Raw genomic sequence first — 21193 nt, 5'->3', positions numbered from 1 at the left:
TACTTCAAATTTTGTATTAGTCACGGTAGTTTTTGTTGATGACGATGCCTCTGCCATTTTTCTCCTCAATCCCAACTACTGTATACGTGAACAGTACCGTCTACGTAAATAGTGTCATGGATGAACAATACCGTATACGTAAATAGTACCGTAAACGGTCGTATTCTCCAAGTACGAATCTAGCTCTGATACCAACTGTTGCGCGGAAGCATGTAAAAGAGTAAAATTATTGTACTAAAAAATCACACTAAGTTCAATTCCCAGGAAAGAGAGGTGGATCACGAGGATTACTTAAGTACCAGGTCTTTCCTAGCCAGAATATCTCTCTATCGTAATTTAATAGCACAATAAATCACTACAATCACACTCACAAAATATGCAAAATAAACAATAAAGAACACTAGAATTTTAACGAGGTTCAGCAAATTTTGCCTACATCCTCGAGCACTACCAAATATATTTCACTCCAAAATACAAGTGAAAATTTACAAATAAGGAGAGAGAACAATGCCTTAAGTAGAGAATGGCATATGTGGGATATTGAAAATGAGAAATAGTTAGGCCTATTTATAGTTGGGGTTCAAGGATCAACTTGCAAAGTCTCTATACAATTAAGGACCAAAATTGCAATTATCCCATGCCAAATTTCAACCCAATTTTTAGTGCCTTAAATGCTCAGATTTTCGGTGCCAATTTTCTGACACAAATATCTTTGACTTTTCAAAGATGGATGGCTGTCAATACCAATGGATTCAGATATGCTTTTACATTTAATTTTGTTACTAATTTATTTATGATAAATCATAATTTATTAAATTTTATATCAAAATTTTACAATTCTAACACGGGGGTTTTCGAGCTATAATCCTAAGTATTAATTCATGCAATGTAAAATGTATAACAAGAAGAGCTAACCGTCGATTTTGACATTAATTTTGATGGGATTAATTAAAAAAACTAAATTACTTTAGAAAAAAATTATAATTTTGCGAAACATGTTATTGCAAATGTTAAAAGTAACTTTTGTTATCAGGTGACTTTTCTTTGTTTCTTGAGATTCTAAAATTATTTAGATGAATTTATTTTCATGATAATCATATGTAATAGTAATATACTCTAAATCGAAATATACGTAAAAATATTAAAAATAATTAACGATTTAATCTTACATCATAGTTCAAAATTCATATACTTAAAAGATTTTTTCAATAAATCACAACTACTGTAATTGGTTGAAAGATTGTATCTATTGAAATATCTAAAAATTGAAGAGTTATACCAAACAAAAGTGAAGAGTTATATTAAGCTCAACGATATCTTTTTTGATCAAAGCATCAATTTTCTAAATTCTCAGAGGGAACTCTCAGACTTTTTTTCCAAGGCCTATTGAATTAGTTTTATAGATTACTTCATTTTATTTATTCGAATTAAATAACGAGCAAATGAATTTTTTTTTTTTTTTTTTTTTGTTATTAGATTTTCCAATCAATTTTTCAACGATCCCACAACTTTTAAAATATATAAAACTATTTAATTTATTATACAATTAATGACCATTAAAATAGATAAAGTACTTATTTAATAATAGATATTCTAACATTCTCCCAGATTGTTTTAATTTTATAACATTGTATTCAATAATAGTTTGTAAACCATATGTTTAAGTAGAAAAATAAAATCGCATGAATCATGACAATAAATTCTCATTTAACCGGGCATTCCCTTTCATGTATTACTATAAAAAAAATTTGCTTCTAAATTAACTCACATGTGTAGAAAATTACTTTATGAGCACTCCTTTAATGTTTTGTTCCGAGTTCTATCAATGTGTTTGTTTTTCTCAATCACACGTACGAGAAAACAAAGTAAATAACAAAGTTTCAACTGGTATTTTATAGTAAAAAAAGTAGTCCAGATATTTAATTTAATTTCAATATTCAATTTATACTCAAACGAAATAGTATTATATGATTTAATTGGAAAAAAAACTTAAATAACATTAAAATCAAATTAAATTGAGAGCAAGAAAAACTAAAGCTATATTAAATATTAAAACCAAACCAACTTATATTAATTAACCTTACGTGATTGTGTAACTCTAGTATGGCCACCTTATTGATAAATTTTATTTTAATGAGAAAGCAAATAAGTTTACGGTACTTGAGATATGACTATATATATCCATAGTATTAGCCATTAAGGTCAGTTTAACCTAAAACAAAGTCCATCTATACAAATGCAGAAACTACATGAAATTTGTCAAACACATCTCCGCTATTGTAAACTTGCCAAATATATAAGTTGTTCTTTTCTGACCCTGAATTTTATAGATTATAGTAAGAAGCCAAAAATAGTCGCATGGTGTTTATTTTCAGGCAGCACCTAATTTAGGGTGGAAAAATTGACTTTTTGGTTTAGAAATATCTTGAGTTTTCACTAATCCAGCTAGCGAGTTTGCAAAGTTGCCAAAATCTGACTAACAAAATGATTTGTTTTATTTATTTATTTATTAAAACCATTAATCAGCAACTTTTTTGATGAATTCCACCCTTTCCTACGCGTGTCTGATATATATAATATCATATTTGATAAGCATTTGAATTTGAGGAATGTAGTAACTTTTCCAAACTTGGTCTTTGCTTTTCTTCAACTTAGTTTATTATTTTATGCACAGGGCTGACCCTTCCACTAAGACCTAGCAAAAAAGTTCAAAGTCCAACCCCTACGTCTCGTAGTTAGTTCTCTATAAATACCCTTCTTCTTTGTCACCCAACTCCCCATCCCATAGAGCTCTCTATTTTCAGTACTTCTCTTCAAGTCTTCACCATCTCTAAGTTCTCTATCCCTTCTTACAAACAATCTCTATGAAGTTTACAAAGCTAGTTTTCGTCTCGGTTCTCATCGTGGTTATAGTCCTAAGCACTTCAGCAGCATCAAATCTAGACCATCAACAAGATACTACTGATTTTAATGATGCAATAATGGATTCATCAGAGTACTCTTCAGCACAAGGTCGCTGGCTCTTGCAAAACAAACGAACTCGTAGGGTTACTTGCAAGAAGTTTCCCGGGATTTGTGATGCAAAGGGGAGCCCTGGACCTCAATGCTGCAAGAAAAAATGTGTGAACATATTAACAGATAGGCATAACTGTGGAAAGTGTGGGAAGAAATGCAAGTACAATGAGATATGCTGTAAGGGAAAATGTGTGAATCCATCTTTCAATAGGAAACATTGTGGTGGATGCAACAATAGGTGCAGCAATGGAGAGTTTTGTGTTTTTGGTCTGTGCAATTACGCTTAGAAAGAAATTTATTTGCTTTATATTCTTTTGTGGTTGTTGTTTATCAGAAGAATTTTGTAGTTCTTTCAATGAATATCATTGATTTTTTTTTTTAAGTAGATTTAGCTATTTGATTGCGAATACTTTCTAAAATATCAAATTTAAATATTATTCTAATTTAAAAAACCAAATCGATTATTCATAAGTATTTTAATTTATATTATCATCGTGAAATTTTTAACTAGTCCACTTTATTAGTAGTAGTAAAGCACGTCATACTCACAAAGAAATAAATAGAATTCGAACCTTATAGTGGCACTACACTGAATATCAACAAAAATTTAACATGAAAATATATACTAAAGTTGAAGGGGGCAATGATGTATTTCGAAGACCCTGAACAATCCACAAAATATATGAATTTACGTTAATTTGCTATATTGGTGCCAATCCTCGAAAAAAGGAGTTATGGGACCCTGAACAATCCTCGACAGGGACTTGGAAGATTGACATATAATAGAGTGGGCGGGCAGAAGGGACAGCATCAACGATAGTGAGGGGAGTCGCAAAGCTAAGGAGTTTACGTTTCTCATAACTAACGATAGTGAAGCTTAAATCTCACCCCTTTAATAATAGGTTCTCATCACTCCCTTTTTCGAAGATTGGGACCAAGATGGTAGCCTAAATATTTAAGTGGGAGTGACCAATCTTGTAGCCGCAATAATCACCTAGGGATCTCACTAATATGAGAGTTTTTAAGAAATATTATTAACCATTTCAACTGTACAATGATGATTTCATATGAGAGTTTTTAAGAAATATTTTCTAATATTATTTTTACATCGTGAATATTTTTTCTAATTTCTAAATGTCACACCAAATAAATTTAACAAGAACAAGGTTTAATGATAAATTTAGTCATTAATATTTACACGTTTTGTCAGAATGGCCCTAATTGTATTTTTTAATTTTTTTTGCCATCAACTTTTGTTCTTTTTTTCAATTTGCTTTTTCTAACAAATTTAATAAATAAATTCAATATTTTAATCTTTCTTTTCTTTTAAAAGGTTTCAATCTTTCGTATGTTTGTTTACTGAGAAGTTTTTCTACTTAGTTAATTTTTTTAGATAATTATGTTTATTTTCTTTAAACTAAGGGTTATTTTTTAATTTAATGTATTATTTTTTAATTTTTTTATTTTCCACATGCAATTATCTAAGTAATAAATTACATCTCATTAAAAATATTCCACATATGAAATTTCACATCATTCCTGTTAACCTTTTTAATAATACTTTAATTAAATATGTTAGAAGAAGCAGATTGAAAAAAAAATAAAGGTTGATAATAAAAAAAGGCTCAAAAATACAATTAGAGCCATTTTGACAAAAGATACAAATATTAGTGATCAAATTTGTACTAGATCTGAATTTTTAAATTTAAAATAAAATTTAAAAAAATAAATTTAAAATATACAAAGTATTTAAAAACATCAAATTTTAAGATATAATTTTACATAAATAAATAACCGATGGGTTATATTAATTTATTAGTACCATGAGATAGCTACAAACCACTGCGACGCGTCCAAAGATTTACATTTAATGGGATCATAATTAAGATCCTTGAATGCAACCTGCCATTTCCTTAGAAGTTGCTGAAGAATAAAATCTCTAGTTTTAACTTCATCTGGAAATGCATCAGCGGGGCACTAAGCCAGATTTATTTAATACGAATATATTTAAATTTTATTTTTTAAAATTTGAAACCTTAATTTGCACAATATATATTCAAAGAGTAAACTAGTTTTTTTTTTTCTAAATTGTTAATTTTATTATAAAGAGATGAATGTCAGTTCGATCATAATTTTGAGGACTGGAGATGGTGTGAGGTGGTGTGTTGAGTCTTGTTGGGTAAAGATGTTACAATATTATTGGGAAACATTGGTAGAGTAAGGACTAAATTGACATAATGTATGATTATTAAGGATTTTTTTTTTAGAATTAAGATTAAATTCACTTATTTTACCTTTATCTTTTCATTCCAATTAACTGCATTTAGTAAAATTGGACCACTTCTTTTTCCTGTTTTAAACAAGCTCTCTGGCCTTTTATCATCGTCATCATATGAGTTTGGGTTTTTTTTTTTTTTTTTGGTTTAATAATAGATGAATAATTTGCAAATGAAGACTTAACAGTATTGGTAACAGGAGCGGTGAACCGCTGGACTCGTGTAGGTTATTTTTGGATTTAGATTATTTCAGATTTTTTTATTCTTGATATTTTTTGAGTTTGGGTTATTATCAGCTCAAGTCTTTTCAAAGTTGATTTTTTTTAAACTCGAATTATTTTTTATCCAAATTAATTTAGGTTGCTCTTTGACAAATTTAAATCATTTTGTTATTAATTTTTTTCCAATGTAATTATTAATTTTAGGGTAAACTATATTATGAGTCACTCAATTATGCTTAAATTTTTGTTTTTGTCACCCAACTTTTAAAACTTTCAAAATGGTCACTCAACTAATTAAGGTTTTTTTTTAATCTATTTCCATTATGTGTTTGATGGAAAAGTGAGGTGGCAATTCAAAAAATGGTATAATAATAAATTTATCCCTCAACTTATTAATATTGTGTCAAGTTAGTTGTCGAAACCATTTTTGCAAACGGGGTCGACTTTTGTTTGAAAACAGAAATTAAAACGGGAGTCGCCATCAATCCTTTTTTATGAGGTGTGATCGGGTCACCTCGTAATTTGGTTGTTTTAATAAAATATTTTGATTTGTCAAAACAATAATTTTAGTCTACGAACTTTGAGAAAATGAGTTTAGGAGTCGGTTACGTGCGAGGAAGGATTAGCACCCTCGTAAAGCCCAAGATTGGTACGTAGTTGATTAATTAATGTCTTTATGTTGAAGATTAAAATTTTCGAAAGAATTCAAAATACGATCCCCGCTATTTTATTTTAAAAGAATTTGCTTGAATAAATCAAAACGAATGCCAAAGACCTTCTCGTCTCGAGATAACAAATGTTACATCCCATAAGTTAAGACACGACATTTGGAACCCTTGAGAATAACCTTGCCTTTATCTTTTATTGAAATTTCATGTATTTTGAAATTTAAAAGGATATTTTGCTATTTAGGTTTAACGAGAAAATCGAAACCCTGTTAGTTAGGGTATGATTTCTCGAATCTCCAAAACGCGAAATATTGCCGTAATTAAAAAAATTTTGAATAATAGCGAATACATTACTTAAACGATGTGTATTTTATTTATTTAGGGGTAACATAAAACGGTTTATTATGGGTATATAAAATACATTAAGTGCAACTTTTGAAATGATGGAATGACAATATAGAACATGGAATAACAATTTATGAATAAAATGTTGCATCAATGAATGACAATAATATGAAAATACGAACGAACTAGTTATAGTACACATGATGGCAATAATCACACAATGTGCATCATTTTAAGTATTAATTAATAATCAAAAACAAATTATGTAAAATAATATACAAGAACAATTTAAAGTACATAAAATAAAAAATAATTCAACAAAAAGGTTCAACATAAACAATAAAAAAATTGGCATAAATAAAGTATAAGACAGTTTGAAATAAATAATTCAAACCAATTTAAAATAAACAATACATAAAAGAATTTAAAAGAATAAAATATAAAAAAATCTAATATAAATAATTTATAAAACAATTTAAGATAAAATAATGTATTAAGCAACTCAAAATAAATAATATATAGATAATATCAAACAGTTTAATATAAATAATATATATAATTTAAAATAAATAAAATGTAAACTGTTAACAATAATAATATATATATATTAAAATTTAAACAAAATAAATAAATAACAAATTAAAGGATTAAAATCAGGCAGATTAGGGACTAAATCATAACAAAATGAAATTTAAAAGTAAAATTACAACAAAATAAATATATGAGGACTGAAAATAAAAACACGTGAAAAGTCCGAGGACCAAATGGGCAAAAAAACCAAATCTGGACACGTATCCATTTTCCAGAGCATCAGTGGGCTAGGGACTCGATTGAAAACCAATCAAAATTCTAGGGTCCAAATTTAAAAAAATAAAAAAACAAAGGAGTAAATTAAAAGAAGCATAAATGCGAAGGGACCAGGGTTGTAAATAACCTATTTAACGAAACGCGTGGATCCCCCTGGAGCGGGTCGGGTCGCGCGCCGGTGGCCCTATATGGCGCCGTTTTGAGGCCACTGAAACGGGCCCTAAACGACGCCGCCCTAAACCTTTTATAAAAGTAATTTTTTTAAAAATTCATTTTTCTATTCTCTTAAAAAAAAAACTCTCATAGCCTCTCAACTCTCAACCCCTCCCCCTTGACCGGCGTGGGTTCCAATGGCGATTCGCCGCGCAGCCGCCGTGGCCAGTGGCCGGCGTGGCCCAAGGCGACCCCCTATTGAGCCCGGTTTTAAAACACCCAAAGGTCGAACCTCCTCAACCCTAGAGACCGAAGGAAAAGGACCCGAGCCCCCTTTTGAGCCCGAATCCAACGATGGCGAAAGGACCACCAACGGCGGGGCTGCGGGCCGATTCAGGTAAACTCTTCCTTTTTTCTTTTTCTTTTTCTTTTTATTACTTAGTATGCAAAATAAAAAAAAAATAAAAGATAACTAACAAGAAAATAAAAATTTCACCTCTGAAATCGATATTCTGTTTCCTTTTTTTTATTAATCTCGTAAAAAAACAAAGATGAGATTTTTGGCTTTTTATAGCCGAATACAACTTTTTGTTTCCTCCTTTTTTGTTCGTTTCCATGTTGTTTCTTCTGTTTGGCCTTTGTTGTTACATGTTCTTCTTTTTGCAGGTGTCAGACGCATGGATGGCCGGTGATAGGTGAGTGGCGACGACAGCAGGGCCAGAAGACCTAGGTGCGGCGCACCTAGGGTTTTTTTTACTGTTTATTTCTTGATTTTGTTGGGCTTTGGGCTAAGGTTAGTTTTGGGCTATTAGGTTTTAGTTTGGTTTGGGCTACTAATTTGGGCTTGTTTTATTTATTTGGTTTGTTTTATTTTGGAATCTGGCCCGCGTAAAAATTGGCCTATTACATTAGTTATACTTTTTATAAAAAAATTTAACTTTCAACATTACAATTTATCTCACTTTGGTCATAATTCTAAAAAAATTCAAATATATATGTAAAATCCACATGAGTCAAATTGAGAATATTTATGTTTTTTTTTTTTATATTTTGAACTTTTTAGAATTAGGACTAATTTGAGATAATCTATAATGTTGATGGTTAATTTATTTAAAAAATTATGACTAAATCGACACAATATGTAAAAATTGAGAGCTAAATTTGTTGTTATACTAAAATTTGAATTTCCACCTCACCCTTCCATCCACGAAAAAGGAAACCTAAGCATAGTTGGGCAACCTATAGTGTTGTTTACCCTTAATTTTACTTTTACATTATAACACAATAAAAATTGAGAAAATATTTGGTACACTACTAGTAAAATTTTTTAACTCCACGAGTAATGTTAAGAGGTTGACAAATGTCTTATAAATGTATAGAAAAATATTTTAAAAAATAAGTATTTAAAAAAGATAGATGGCAATTTATTAAGGTTGGTTGTGAAATAAAAAGAAAAGTAAACTCTCAGTTTACTAAATACTAACTCAAAGTAGGAATTTTATATAAATCTTTTATCATAATAGAGACATTTTACATAACATAACATAACTAAATGTGTTTTTTATATGTAATGCTTATGATTATATAATATATGAATTTTATAAATATAGTTAATATTATTATATGATATGCATATAAATATTATATAGTAGAATTATTATCTACAATATAAAGTATTGATTTGGAAAAGCTTTTAAACAAATAAAAATACTCTTTATTATTTATTTTATTACTAACATTTGAATAATTTTACTTTTATTATTAAATTTTAAATATTAAAAAATATTTTATTAATTTTAACTCAATACTCATATTCTAAAATTTAATCCAAACATAGGCAAATAAAAAAGTCTACTACCCAAGCACGATATTGCCTGTCGTCCCTAGCATGAGTTTTTAGGTTTTTTTGTCTCTAGTTTTTGATCTACTTTCTTGTTTTTGTAACCGGCGTCTTCAGGCTACTCCTATTCAGACGACTAGGAGTGTGGGATAGTGTTCTGGCTTTCAAATCTGCAGTCATGGAAACTGAATTAGCACAATTATCGATCAATGAGGAAGAAGAAAAAATCTTACAGATCCAGGTTGATCCGAGTACGCAAAGAGAAGTGGGGGATTTTCAGCTAAGGGATTTTTAGCTTGTGGGATGCTTCCTAACAACAAGTATAATTCATTATTTGGCTATGAAAAGCACTATGGCAAACTTGTGGCATCCTGTCTGTGGGGTTCAAATTCGAGATCTGGGGGGGGAAATGTATCTTTTTCAGTTTTTTCATAGTATGGATATGGAGAGAGTTTTGAAAGGTTCACCATGGACTTTCAATAATCATTTATTAATACTTTACAAATTGGAAAGGGGTGAGGATCCACTAAAAGTACCATTATTTTTTATCCCTTTCTGGGTACAAATTCATGATGTTCCAATAGGTTTATTTTCTGAGAATCTAGCAATACAATTGGGCAATTTTATTGGAGCTTTCTTGGAATATGATGGTTCAAATTTGGGGAAGGAAAATCGTAATTACATGAGGGTAAGGGTGCAGATTGACGTTAAGAAGCCTTTGAAAAGAAAGAAGCAGGTTATGTGCTATGGGATACGCTCGTATGTTAAATTTAAGTATAAACGTCTATCACTTTTTTTCTACTATGGACGTTTGGGGCATAATGAGTCTTTTTGTGAGACAAAAAGGATGGTTGGGGGATATTACTAAAATGGGTTGGGATTTATCATTGCGAGCACCATCTCGAAGAGCCCTATCAATGAATAGTATTTGGCTATGAGAAGAGTGGGAAGAAAAATGGGAAGGAAGCTGGTGTTGAATATTGGCAATATCCCACATTAGGAAAAGATAGAAATGGAGGGGGTTTGGTTTGTTATATATAGAACCCCTCCCCCTTTGGTTGTATCATCCCAAAATCTTCTCCTTTGTAATATTTCTAGAGGAAATATTAATTTGGTAGTGTCCGAGGACGTAAGCTAAATTGGCCGAACCTCGTTAAAACTCTGGTATTTTATTTCTTATTTGTTTGCTTTTATTTAATAGCTTTATGTTGGTTATATTTATTTAGTTATTATTGCTATAAATATCTAAGTGAGTTCTGTCTAGTTGTTGGGTTTTAAGCGGGACCATTGTGACCCCTCCAATTTAACTGGGAATTTTCTTAGTATAATTGTTGGCATAATAATTATCTAAATATTTCTGATAATATTGTTATTAATATTATCGTCGCTTCCGCAACAATTGGTATCAGAGCCAAGGTTTTGTAGTATGCTTTGTGTTTGCAGCTTAGTCTGATCTTAGACATCAGAAACATTTCCGAAAGCTTGTGGGTATTCCGCATTTGGTGGCTATTAAATAGAAGCTATGGCAAAAATGACAGAAGAAAAACCATCCATATCAACAACTTCCACTTCGTACATTTTGCCGAGGATTGGAACTGCAAATACGAGATTTGTAGTGGAAATTTTTGATGGAACAGGTCATTTCGGCATGTGGCAAAGTGAGCTTCTAGATGCCCTCTTTCAACAGGGTCTAGATATTGCCATTGAGGAAGAAAAACCAGAAGGGGTTGATGATAAAGAATGGAAGACCATCAACCGATTGGCATGTGGTACAATTCGATCATGTCTTTCCAGAGAGCAAAAGTATACATTCAGTAAAGAGACTTCTGCAAGTAAATTGTGGAAAGCATTGGAGGAGAAATTCTTGAAGAAGAACAGTCAAAATAAGTTGCATATGAAGAAAAGACTGTTTCGTTTCAATTATGTTCCTGGTACCACGATGAACGAGCACATTACCAATTTTAATCAGCTGGTGGCTGATTTGTTGAATTTGGATGTGACTTTTGAAGACGAAGACTTGGCGTTAATGTTGTTGGGATCGCTTCCTGAGGAGTTTGAGTACCTTGAAACTACTCTACTTCATGGAAAATCGGAAGTAACTTTCAATGAAGTAACTGCTGCATTGTATAGCTATGAACTACGCCGAAAGGATAAGTTGAAAGGTTCAGGTGAAGCAGCAGTGGAAGCATTGGTAACAAGAGGTCGTCAGCAAAGTCAGTCTAAGGGGAAGAGAAGAAAGTCCAAAGGTCGAGCTGTTGCCAAAGATGAATGTTCTTTTTGCAAAGAAAAAGGACATTAGAAGAAAGATTGTCCAAAATTGAAGAAAAAAGGGAAGACTCCGCAAGATGCAAATGTTGCAGAATGCAATAGTGAAGCAGAGTCAGACTTTTCTCTTAGTATGACATCTTCAACATTATATGCAGATGAGTGGATCATGGATTCTGGTTGTTCCTATCATATGTGTCCCATTCGGGAATGGTTCTTTGAATTTCAAAAACTAGATAAAGGGGTTGTTTACATGGGTAATGATAACACATGTAAAATAGCCGGGATAGGTTCAATTAAACTGAGGAGTCATGATGGATCTACTAGAATTTTGCGGGATGTACGATATGTCCCAAAGTTGAAGAAGAATCTCATCTCTTTGGGGTCGTTAGAATCTAAAGGCCTAGTTGTGACAATACGAGATGGAGTTCTTAAAGCAACTTCAGGAGCATTGGTGATGTTGAAAGGCATAAGAAAGAACAATCTGTATTACTACCAAGGTAGTACAGTGGTCGGGACAACAGCAGCAGCAATTACGAGTACCAAGAAGGACGCTGAGGCAACACAGCTGTGGCATATGCGTTTGGGCCATGCTGGTGAAAAATCCTTGCAAACTCTAGCCAAGCAAGGATTATTGAAAGGTACAAAGACTTGCAAACTTGAATTTTGCGAGCATTGTGTTCTGGGAAAACAACGAAGGGTGAAATTTGGCACTGGGATTCACAATACTAAAGGTATTCTGGATTATGTGCATTCTGATGTATGGGGACCGTCCAAGACTCCATCACTTGGAGGAAGACGTTATTTTGTCACCTTTATTGATGATTTTTCCAGACGAGTTTGGGTGTTTCCTATGAAGAACAAAGATGAGGTGCTTGAAGTTTTCCTTAAGTGGAAAACTAAAGTTGAAAATCAGACAGGAAGGAAGATTAAGGTTCTCCGATCAGACAACGGTGGAGAATATAAAAGCGATCCTTTCCTGAAGATATGCCAAGATTGTGGCATAGTAAGGCACTTCACCGTAGGTGGAACACCGCAACAGAATGGGGTGGCAGAGCGTATGAATCGAACGCTTGTGGAGAAAGTTCGATGTATGTTATCTAATGCTGGATTAGATAGAAAGTTTTGGACTGAGGCTGTGACGTACGCTCAACATCTCATCAATCATTTGCCATCATCTGCTATAAATGGCAAGACTCCTTTGGAGAAATGGTATGGAAAACCTGCTACTGATTATGACACCTTGCGCATTTTTGGTTCTATTGCATATTATCATGTGAAAGAATCAAAGTTAGATCCAAGAGCAAAGAAGGCTCTATTCATGGGCTTCAATGCTGGTGTTAAGGGATATCGTTTGTGGTGTCTAGAGGCAAAGAAGACGATAATCAGTAGGGATGTTACCTTTCATGAATCTGCCATGTTGAATAAGGTAAATCCAGAAGGAGTGAGTAGTACTTCGCAGCAGGTGGAGTGTACTCTGCAGCAGGTGGAGTTTGAGCAGAGTGTGGTAATTCCAGCAGAAGGTACCACTAGTGATTCTTCATTGGCAGATGCAGAGTCAGATGAGGAAGAGGTTTCTACCCAAGAACCTCAACAGCAATCAGAGCCAATTGCAGTCAGAAGGCAGAGACGAGAAATTCAGAAACCAGCTCGTTTCACTGACATGGTAGCTTATGCACTTTCAGTTGTTGATAATATTCCATCCACTTACACCGAAGCCATTCAGAGTTTAGAGAATAATAGATGGTTAGGTGCAATGGAAGAGGAAATGCAATCTCTAGAGAAAAACAAGACGTGGAAGCTGGCACAACTACCAAAAGGGAAGAAGGCGATTGGTTGCAAATTTGAAGACACTATTGAAGTTTGTGTTATGAGAAGATGTTCGAAGATGTGGGATATCGCCAAGGTGGAGATTTGTTGAATATTGGCAATATCCCACATTAGGAAAAGATAGAAATGGAGGGGGTTTGGTTTGTTATATATAGAACCCCTCCCCCTTTGGTTGTATCATCCCAAAATCTTCTCCTTTGTAATATTTCTAGAGGAAATATTAATTTGGTAGTGTCCGAGGACGTAAGCTAAATTGGCCGAACCTCGTTAAAACTCTGGTATTTTATTTCTTATTTGTTTGCTTTTATTTAATAGCTTTATGTTGGTTATATTTATTTAGTTATTATTGCTATAAATATCTAAGTGAGTTCTGTCTAGTTGTTGGGTTTTAAGCGGGACCATTGTGACCCCTCCAATTTAACTGGGAATTTTCTTAGTATAATTGTTGGCATAATAATTATCTAAATATTTCTGATAATATTGTTATTAATATTATCGTCGCTTCCGCAACAGCTGGATGGAGAATAGGTTTGTGGGGATTAGTTCAAGGAATGGGGATATGAAAGGAAGAAGGGGGAAACCATTGATCCAATATTGGGTTTTAACTTAGAAGGGGGGTGTCATCTGTAGAACAATAGAAGGATAAATTATGGTCTAATCAAATGCAAATAGTCATAGAGCATGACTTGGAAGATGAAACCTTAATAGGGGAGGAGGGGAAAAAGCGAAACAGGGGGAAATAGAAGGTCTTAATCTTTTATTATCGGCGGCTACCAAGAGGCAAGCCAACCGGGTGCAATGAAAATTATAAGTTGGAACGTCCGTGGTTTGGGGAGACAATGAATGGTTAGAAGACTTCGGCATTTGTTGAAGATAAATAATCCTCAAATAGTCTTCTTTATGGAGACAAAACTTAGTAGAAAGTAGATAGAAAAAGGTCGTAGAAGATGTGGTTATGTAAATGGTATTGAAGTCGACTCAGAAGGTACGGGATAAGGCTTGTGTTTAGCATGGAGGACTGATGTTGATTTAATGCTTTGTAGTTTTTTAAAAGACACATTGATGTGACAATTGAAGATAAGGAAAAATGAGTAAATTGGAGATTCATAGGATTCTATGGATCCCCGTACGCACAAGATAGGAATGATTCATGGGCTATTTTGAAAAGCTTAGCTACTGATTTGAAAATTCCTTGGTTGGTTTGTGGAGACTTCAATGAAATTATGTATGGATTTTTAAAAAAAAAAGAGGGCTACCTAGAGATAAAAGAATGACGGAAATTTTTCAAAGAACTTTAGAGGAATATCAACTGAACGACGTGGGCTTTGAGGGTAGTTGGTTCACTTCGGAGAGATGAAATTTACCGGAGACGAACATACAAGAACGACTAGACAAAAGTGTTGCTAACACAGATTGGATTGCTTTGTTTTTGGAGGTCAAAGTTTAACATCTAATACATTCATTTTCAAATCATTGTCCTTTTCTTATTAATACTAGGAGGAATGAAGAACAATTGAGGAACAATAATTTTAAATTTAAAGCTTGGTAGTCATTGGAGGAGTCTTTCATTAATGAAGTCAAGAGTTTGTGGGAGAAACCTTCAGGGGAGCTGTTACAGAAGCTGGAAATTTTGAAAAAAGGATTAAAGAAGTGGGCTGGGCAAATTCAAATAAATAGGAAAAAGACTAAACGGATCCTTACGGAAAAACTTGTGGAGTTGGTTGAAGCCGAAAGAAATGATAAGAATTTAGCTGAGTTGATTGATACAAAAATTATTTTAAAGTTTGAGATCAAAAAATATGAATGTTATTGGGAACAGAGGGTCAAAATAAATTGGCTGAAGTTTGGGATAAAAATACAGTATTTTTTCACAGTCAAGCATCACAAAGGCAGAGGAAGAATCTCATTCACAAGTTGGAAAACGAAGAAGGAAGAGAGATGGTGGCCTTGCAGGAAATAAAAGGTGTTGCACGGTCTTATTTTCAGAATCTGTTTTCGCACTATAGCAAAATAGACTTTTAGCAGCATTTTTTTAGGCATAGACACCGCCGCTAAAGGCCATGACCTTTAGCAACGCTTTTATCACAAACGTCGCTAAAACCATGACCTTTAGCGGTGCTTTTATCACAAACACCGCTAAAGACCATGACCTTTAGCAACGCTTTTGTCACAAAGCTGCTAAAGACCATGACCTTTAGCGACGCTTCTCGCAAAAACGCCGCAAAAAACATAACATTTTAAAAAACTATTTTAATCAAATAATATTTATTTTATGATAAATATTATATTATGTTTTATTTTTTAAATTTGAACTTTAAATATACTTTCAAGGATAGATACAAAAATATTATTTAAATTAAATTTTCTATGAAAATGATAAAAGAAAACAAATAAAAGAAGCTCAAAAATATTATTTAAATTAAATTTTCTATGAAAATGATAAAAGAAAGCAAATAAAAGAAGCGTAAATAATAATAAAAATTAATAAAAGTGAGAAAACATAAATAATTAATAAAAACTAAAAATTGTAAACCTCGAAATTTAGGTAAAATCAACATCAATGCAATGCAAGTCATTGTTGAGTCTAATACAAGTGGAGAAACTAAGATCCTAAGAAGAGAATCCTATTTTACTAACAGCAGTAAATGCAACTAACAAGAAATATCCATACTTTGTCCAGTATTTATATCGAAAAATCAGATCAAAAGAAGCAATCTCTTTGCACACTATTTCAATTCCTAGTAAGGCCTTCGAAAGTAGTTGATGAAAGCCGGCATACACAACCGATCAATCAGCTTTCAGTTTCAGAATTTCCTTGGCGGTGCTTAAACGAAAATAGGGCATGTGTTCCTACATAAGCATGGAAAAATCCAACTCAGTTCAAAGACAAATAACCAGATATCAGGTTTCAAACGAATGAATGTGCATGTAAGAGTATCTCCAATATGTACTTCTGCCTTTTGTCATATATTTAGGCAGATGGACAACAGATTTTACATCCTAACAACTACTGCCCTGAGTACTAGAGTTTAATCACAGAAAAATCAAAATAAAACATGAACTACAAGGATAAAAAATTGTTCCATGGACTTACCTGCTCAAAACAAAGACTTAAGCCTCTGCTATAGAAGTCGATATATTTTAACATAAACATGCCACAATCAAACCTGTACATAGAGAAAATTGTTTAGGGGGAACAATTAAAATTCTAACACAAGGCATATGACACTAGGAAACTAGCAGTGCAAATTAATAATTGAATTCACCAAATATTTGGAACCAATTGCAATAAATAGTTATTATAAAAAGACTCAGATACGTATAAGGCTACCTCACAATCAAGTACTACACAATATAAGTTATTTTGTTTAAGAAATAAGCTTATGAAGAACAAGTACTTCGAGTACTGCTCCCTAAAGTCAGCAATATCAACATTGTTGGGAGTCACCTGCAGATAATATCGTTGTTCAATGGTGCATACATTAGTCAGCAAAATTAAACAAATACATATAGCGGAACCTCAAAACTGAATGTTTTCGCACGAAACTTTACCTTCTCTTCCATTACTTACTTTAAAATGGACAGAGCAATAGTTTCAGCTTCTTGAAGAGTCAGGTCCTGCAGGTGGGGGTGAAAAATCCCTTGGTAACTCAGCACCAAAAATACTCATACATATATGTGTGTAAAACAATCCTAAACGGATAAGGTCACCAAGATAAGCACTCCTAAAGCTGAAAAACAACATACAAACAGAGACGAAGGTATACCTTGTTGTATTGCTCTTGCAAAGAGCTGTCTGCACCTTCAGAACCTGAGCCTATAGCTTTTGCATTGCATTGCCAAAATGTGCCAGAGGGATCAGTATAGTATCTGCAAAAGAGAAGTTAGAACTGGTAAATGACAGCACGAGAATATATTAGTGCCTATCAGTACAATGCCAGTCAATTTTGTTCTGCATTCTACAGGGAACGCTATTAGTTTTTCTTTTTTCCCTAACAGAGCCTGGATACTTCATTCTATCAGTCTAACCAAGGAAACCATAACTCATTCTAATTGAAAATAATAATTTGGAAACCTCCTAATTTAAATACTTGGGGATTTATAACTACCTAATACAAAGTTTATAACAATGCTGAAGAGCATAGATTTTGAAGAACCATGCTATAATTGTAAATCAGCAAGCAACAACAAATGAAGCACTTATCAGAAAGTTGATTTAGTGAAATACAGTGTTTGATCTGTAACCATCTAGTCTTGCAAAAATATGTCACAGCATGGCAGTCAAATCAGATACATGACACATTAGAGCTTATTACAGTTTTAACTTCTTAAAACCTTACAATTTAAAACAAGCATGCGGTAATAAGTATGTACCTTATAATTATATCTCTACCAAATTACCACTTGCAAATGACAACATATAGACCCTGGGAACAGTTTTCATTGTAGTAAAGAGATTCCTAAAGACACATTGCCATATTTCACTTTTAGTCTATACTTTGATAATCAATGTAGAAATATCCATTACGCTACGGTAGATAACAGTAAGAATTTTAAAATAATCAAGATAATAGTAAAACTACAGCTCTACACAAATAAAGCGAAGTTAAGATTGTTCACAAACCTTTGCCAAACCGAATTTGGCTAGATTCACTAGCAAAGGCACAAATTGTGTTTCACCAGATCCAAAGACATCGCTAAGGCAAAGTACACATGTTTGAAGACCGCCAATCTTGTTAGCTAACCTGATTAGTCCTTCAGCTTCAAACTTGAGGTCAACTGTCATATCCTTAGACTGTAGAGGCGCATCAATAAACAAAAGGACAATTAGCAAACAAATGGAAATTGAAAAGCCAAAAAAGTTTTATCAGATTGAAGCAATATGAAACATACTTTCCCTGGGTAAGCGAAGGACTCATCACCATTAAGTATATCTTGTGAACCATAAAAAACATCTGCAGAACTATAATATACAAGTCGCTTAACTTTACTTTCTTGGCATGCATTAATGACATTTTTTGCACCTGAAATTATTGCTAACGCAATGTTATGATTTTAAAATATAGTATATAGTTATAAATCTCATCAAAAGAGGCAAACAAGAAAGGCCCATTACCTTGAACTATGATCATGTAGCAATTACTGAAATCATGTGTGTCTAAATCAGTCGGTTCCATGTAAAATACAACATCTGCACCTGTAGTTACTGCAAGAGGTGTATTGTCAGAACGAGCCAATTTCTCAAACATTTCCAAAGTTGCAATGATATTTTAAAACTGAAGATGACATAAAAATGAAACATATGTGAATTCAATTTATTTCCTTTCAGTCTCAGCATACGCTTCAGTTCCTTAACAAAAAAAAATTCAGATACTAATTTCTTTTATCTATTTTTCTCGCAAACAAACAGAAACAAATGATATGCCGAAATCTAAGCGTGACTCAGGCCCAAAAAAACCTTACCCCAAAATTATTACGCTAAGCAAAAACAAGAAAAGGTTTTCTACACTACCGGATTATATTAGGGTGTCTAAGAGATCTGTGATTGATAATCTCTCTTGCCACATTCTCATCTATCTGCAAACAAAGAAACTGTAGCTCACACATTATAGATGGAGGTCTTTAGCAAAAGGAAAAATCATTTATAGAAAGTCAAGAAAGGCAAATACTACCCAAATTTCATCCATCCATGCAGCAAGTAAATTATATATGGTAAACAACAACAGTTTGTTTCAATTGGAAACTGTTGAGTTTGGGGTTGGGGTAATCCACATCATCCAAGGCATGCAGTTAAAATTAGTTCTTAAGGTTCATATCAAGACCCCCAACATGACATGAAAAAACACATGATCACGTACAAAAAATTGTCAAAAATTATAATAGCATCTTAAATATGATTATGGCATAGAAAATACATGTCAGCTGTAGGCGCCATTTATTGATCAATTTGTACAATGTGGAAATTCTCCAACTTTCTTGATTTTTCTAAGTTACACAAATTCATCTTGAACCGGGCACTAGTTCTGCTGCCAACAAGCCAAACACGCTTATGCTTTTCTTTGAGATTTGGTTGAGCGAAAAAATAGAAATAAAATAAATTGAGTAAGCTTGATAAGGAAAAAAAAGGAAGATGACTATTTTTTATTCTAGTGCATAAAAACAAATTTGGAAAATGATAAATAAACAAGTTCATTTTCAAATAATTTTATTTTTGAACTCTATGAAGCAATGAAAAGGAAGAAACATTTGGAACTCGACAAACTTTTTTAACTGGAAGACAAATTATCGCTGTTCCGAAACATTACCGTGTAACTTGTGTACAGAAACCCGGGCAAGGTTTTCAGGGTCTCTACTGTATCCCAATGCTACAGAGATGATCTGCGACGAACACATTCTCCTCGTTAGATGGCCAAACCAAAGACATGAATTGAAGAGGCGGTAACAGCAAACTGCAAAGCGCAGGAAGGGGTTCGTTGAGGCACTCTCGAAATTTGGTATAAACAAAAAGGTGTTTTTTGTTAAACGTTTGAGGCGGGGATAGCCATTGGAGAGCAGAAGAAGAACGGGAAGTAGAGAAAACGATGAAGAAGGAGTTCAAAACATCGTCATCTGGTAGCGAGATGGAAAGCTGGGTTCATTTGATAGGGTCAGGTGAAGAGGAAAGAGAGAAAGGGAGAGGAGAAAGGGTAATAGGAGAAAGGATTTGGTGAATGGAAAGGGAATGGGTATCAAAAGAAAGTTCAAAACATTGTCGGCCAAGATTAGGGATTTTACGGGGGAAAATTTGGGTAAAATGGCGCCATTGTTTTAAGTAAAATGATTTTTGCGACGTTTCACAAAAAAATCTTTTATTTTGTAGAAATTATTAGTTAAATGATTTTTTAAAATATTTATTATTTTTTTTATAAATTAAATTTTTATTAGAAATTATTTGTAGAAATTATTAGTTAAGTGATTTTATAAGATATTTATTTTTTATAAAATCTTTTATTTTGTAGAAATTATTAGTTAAGTGATTTTATAAAATACTCATTTTCGATCTAATTTCTATTTTATTAGAGATATTTCTTCCTAACTAAGATATAACTATTTTGCTAGATGCTCAATGTGGAATGATTTTAGTTTTTGTATTTTATTTTTATTTATTATAATTTGGTCCTATCCAAAATAGATACTTACCTTAAATCTAATATTTAAATATATCAAATGGTTTCAACCATTTAATCTAAATTTAGATTAAATATTTTTAAATATAAAAACATTAATTAATTGTATAAAATTTTATTATTTAACAAATCTAAACTAAACCTTAAATCCTAAATCATTTAATATATATAAAATTGATCTATTATCTCTTAAATATTAAAATTAATATTATCTCTTTTACAATTATATAATAAATTATTTAATATATAAATTAAAAAACACCTATTAATCTAAACCCTTAACCCCTAACCCCTAACCTCTAATCGCTAACCCCTAACCCCTCTTTTACAATTATATAAGAACTTAATTAATATATAAATTAAAAAATACTAATTAATCTAAACCTTAAACCCTAACCCGACCCCGAATCTCTAAATCCTAAATCACTAACTCTTAACCTCTAACCCCTAATCCCTAACCCCAAACCACTAAACCTTATTTAATACATAAATTAAAAAACACTAATTAATCTAAACCCTAACTCCTAACCCGAATCCCTAACCCCTAACCCATAAACCTTATTTAATATAAGTTAAAACACACTAATTAATCTAAACCCTAAACCCT

General features: G+C 32.5%; 2 protein-coding genes across 2 annotated transcripts; one reads left to right on the top strand and one right to left on the bottom strand.

Moving 5' to 3' along the window:
* The first annotated feature begins 2864 nt into the window (after positions 1 to 2864).
* LOC107921962 (stigma-specific STIG1-like protein 1) lies at positions 2865 to 3302 on the top strand. Its single transcript, XM_016851758.2, has one exon. It carries the CDS (start codon positions 2865 to 2867, stop codon positions 3300 to 3302), a length of 438 nt encoding a protein of 145 aa, XP_016707247.1.
* Positions 3303 to 15945: 12643 nt separating this feature from the next.
* On the bottom strand, positions 15946 to 19828 carry LOC107921729 (3beta-hydroxysteroid-dehydrogenase/decarboxylase). Its single transcript, XM_041087015.1, has 7 exons — positions 19726 to 19828; positions 18537 to 18626; positions 18314 to 18456; positions 18045 to 18215; positions 17188 to 17290; positions 16515 to 17038; positions 15946 to 16270 (listed from the first exon to the last, which is right to left on the bottom strand). Exons 1-5 carry the CDS (start codon positions 19811 to 19813, stop codon positions 17279 to 17281), a joined length of 504 nt encoding a protein of 167 aa, XP_040942949.1. The 5' UTR covers positions 19814 to 19828; the 3' UTR covers positions 15946 to 16270; positions 16515 to 17038; positions 17188 to 17278.
* Between the last annotated feature and the right edge of the window lie 1365 nt (positions 19829 to 21193).

This window comes from Gossypium hirsutum, chromosome D01 (assembly GCF_007990345.1).
Source record: "Gossypium hirsutum isolate 1008001.06 chromosome D01, Gossypium_hirsutum_v2.1, whole genome shotgun sequence".
Lineage (NCBI taxonomy): Eukaryota > Viridiplantae > Streptophyta > Magnoliopsida > Malvales > Malvaceae > Gossypium > Gossypium hirsutum.
This window is presented reverse-complemented; position numbering and strand designations above follow the sequence as displayed.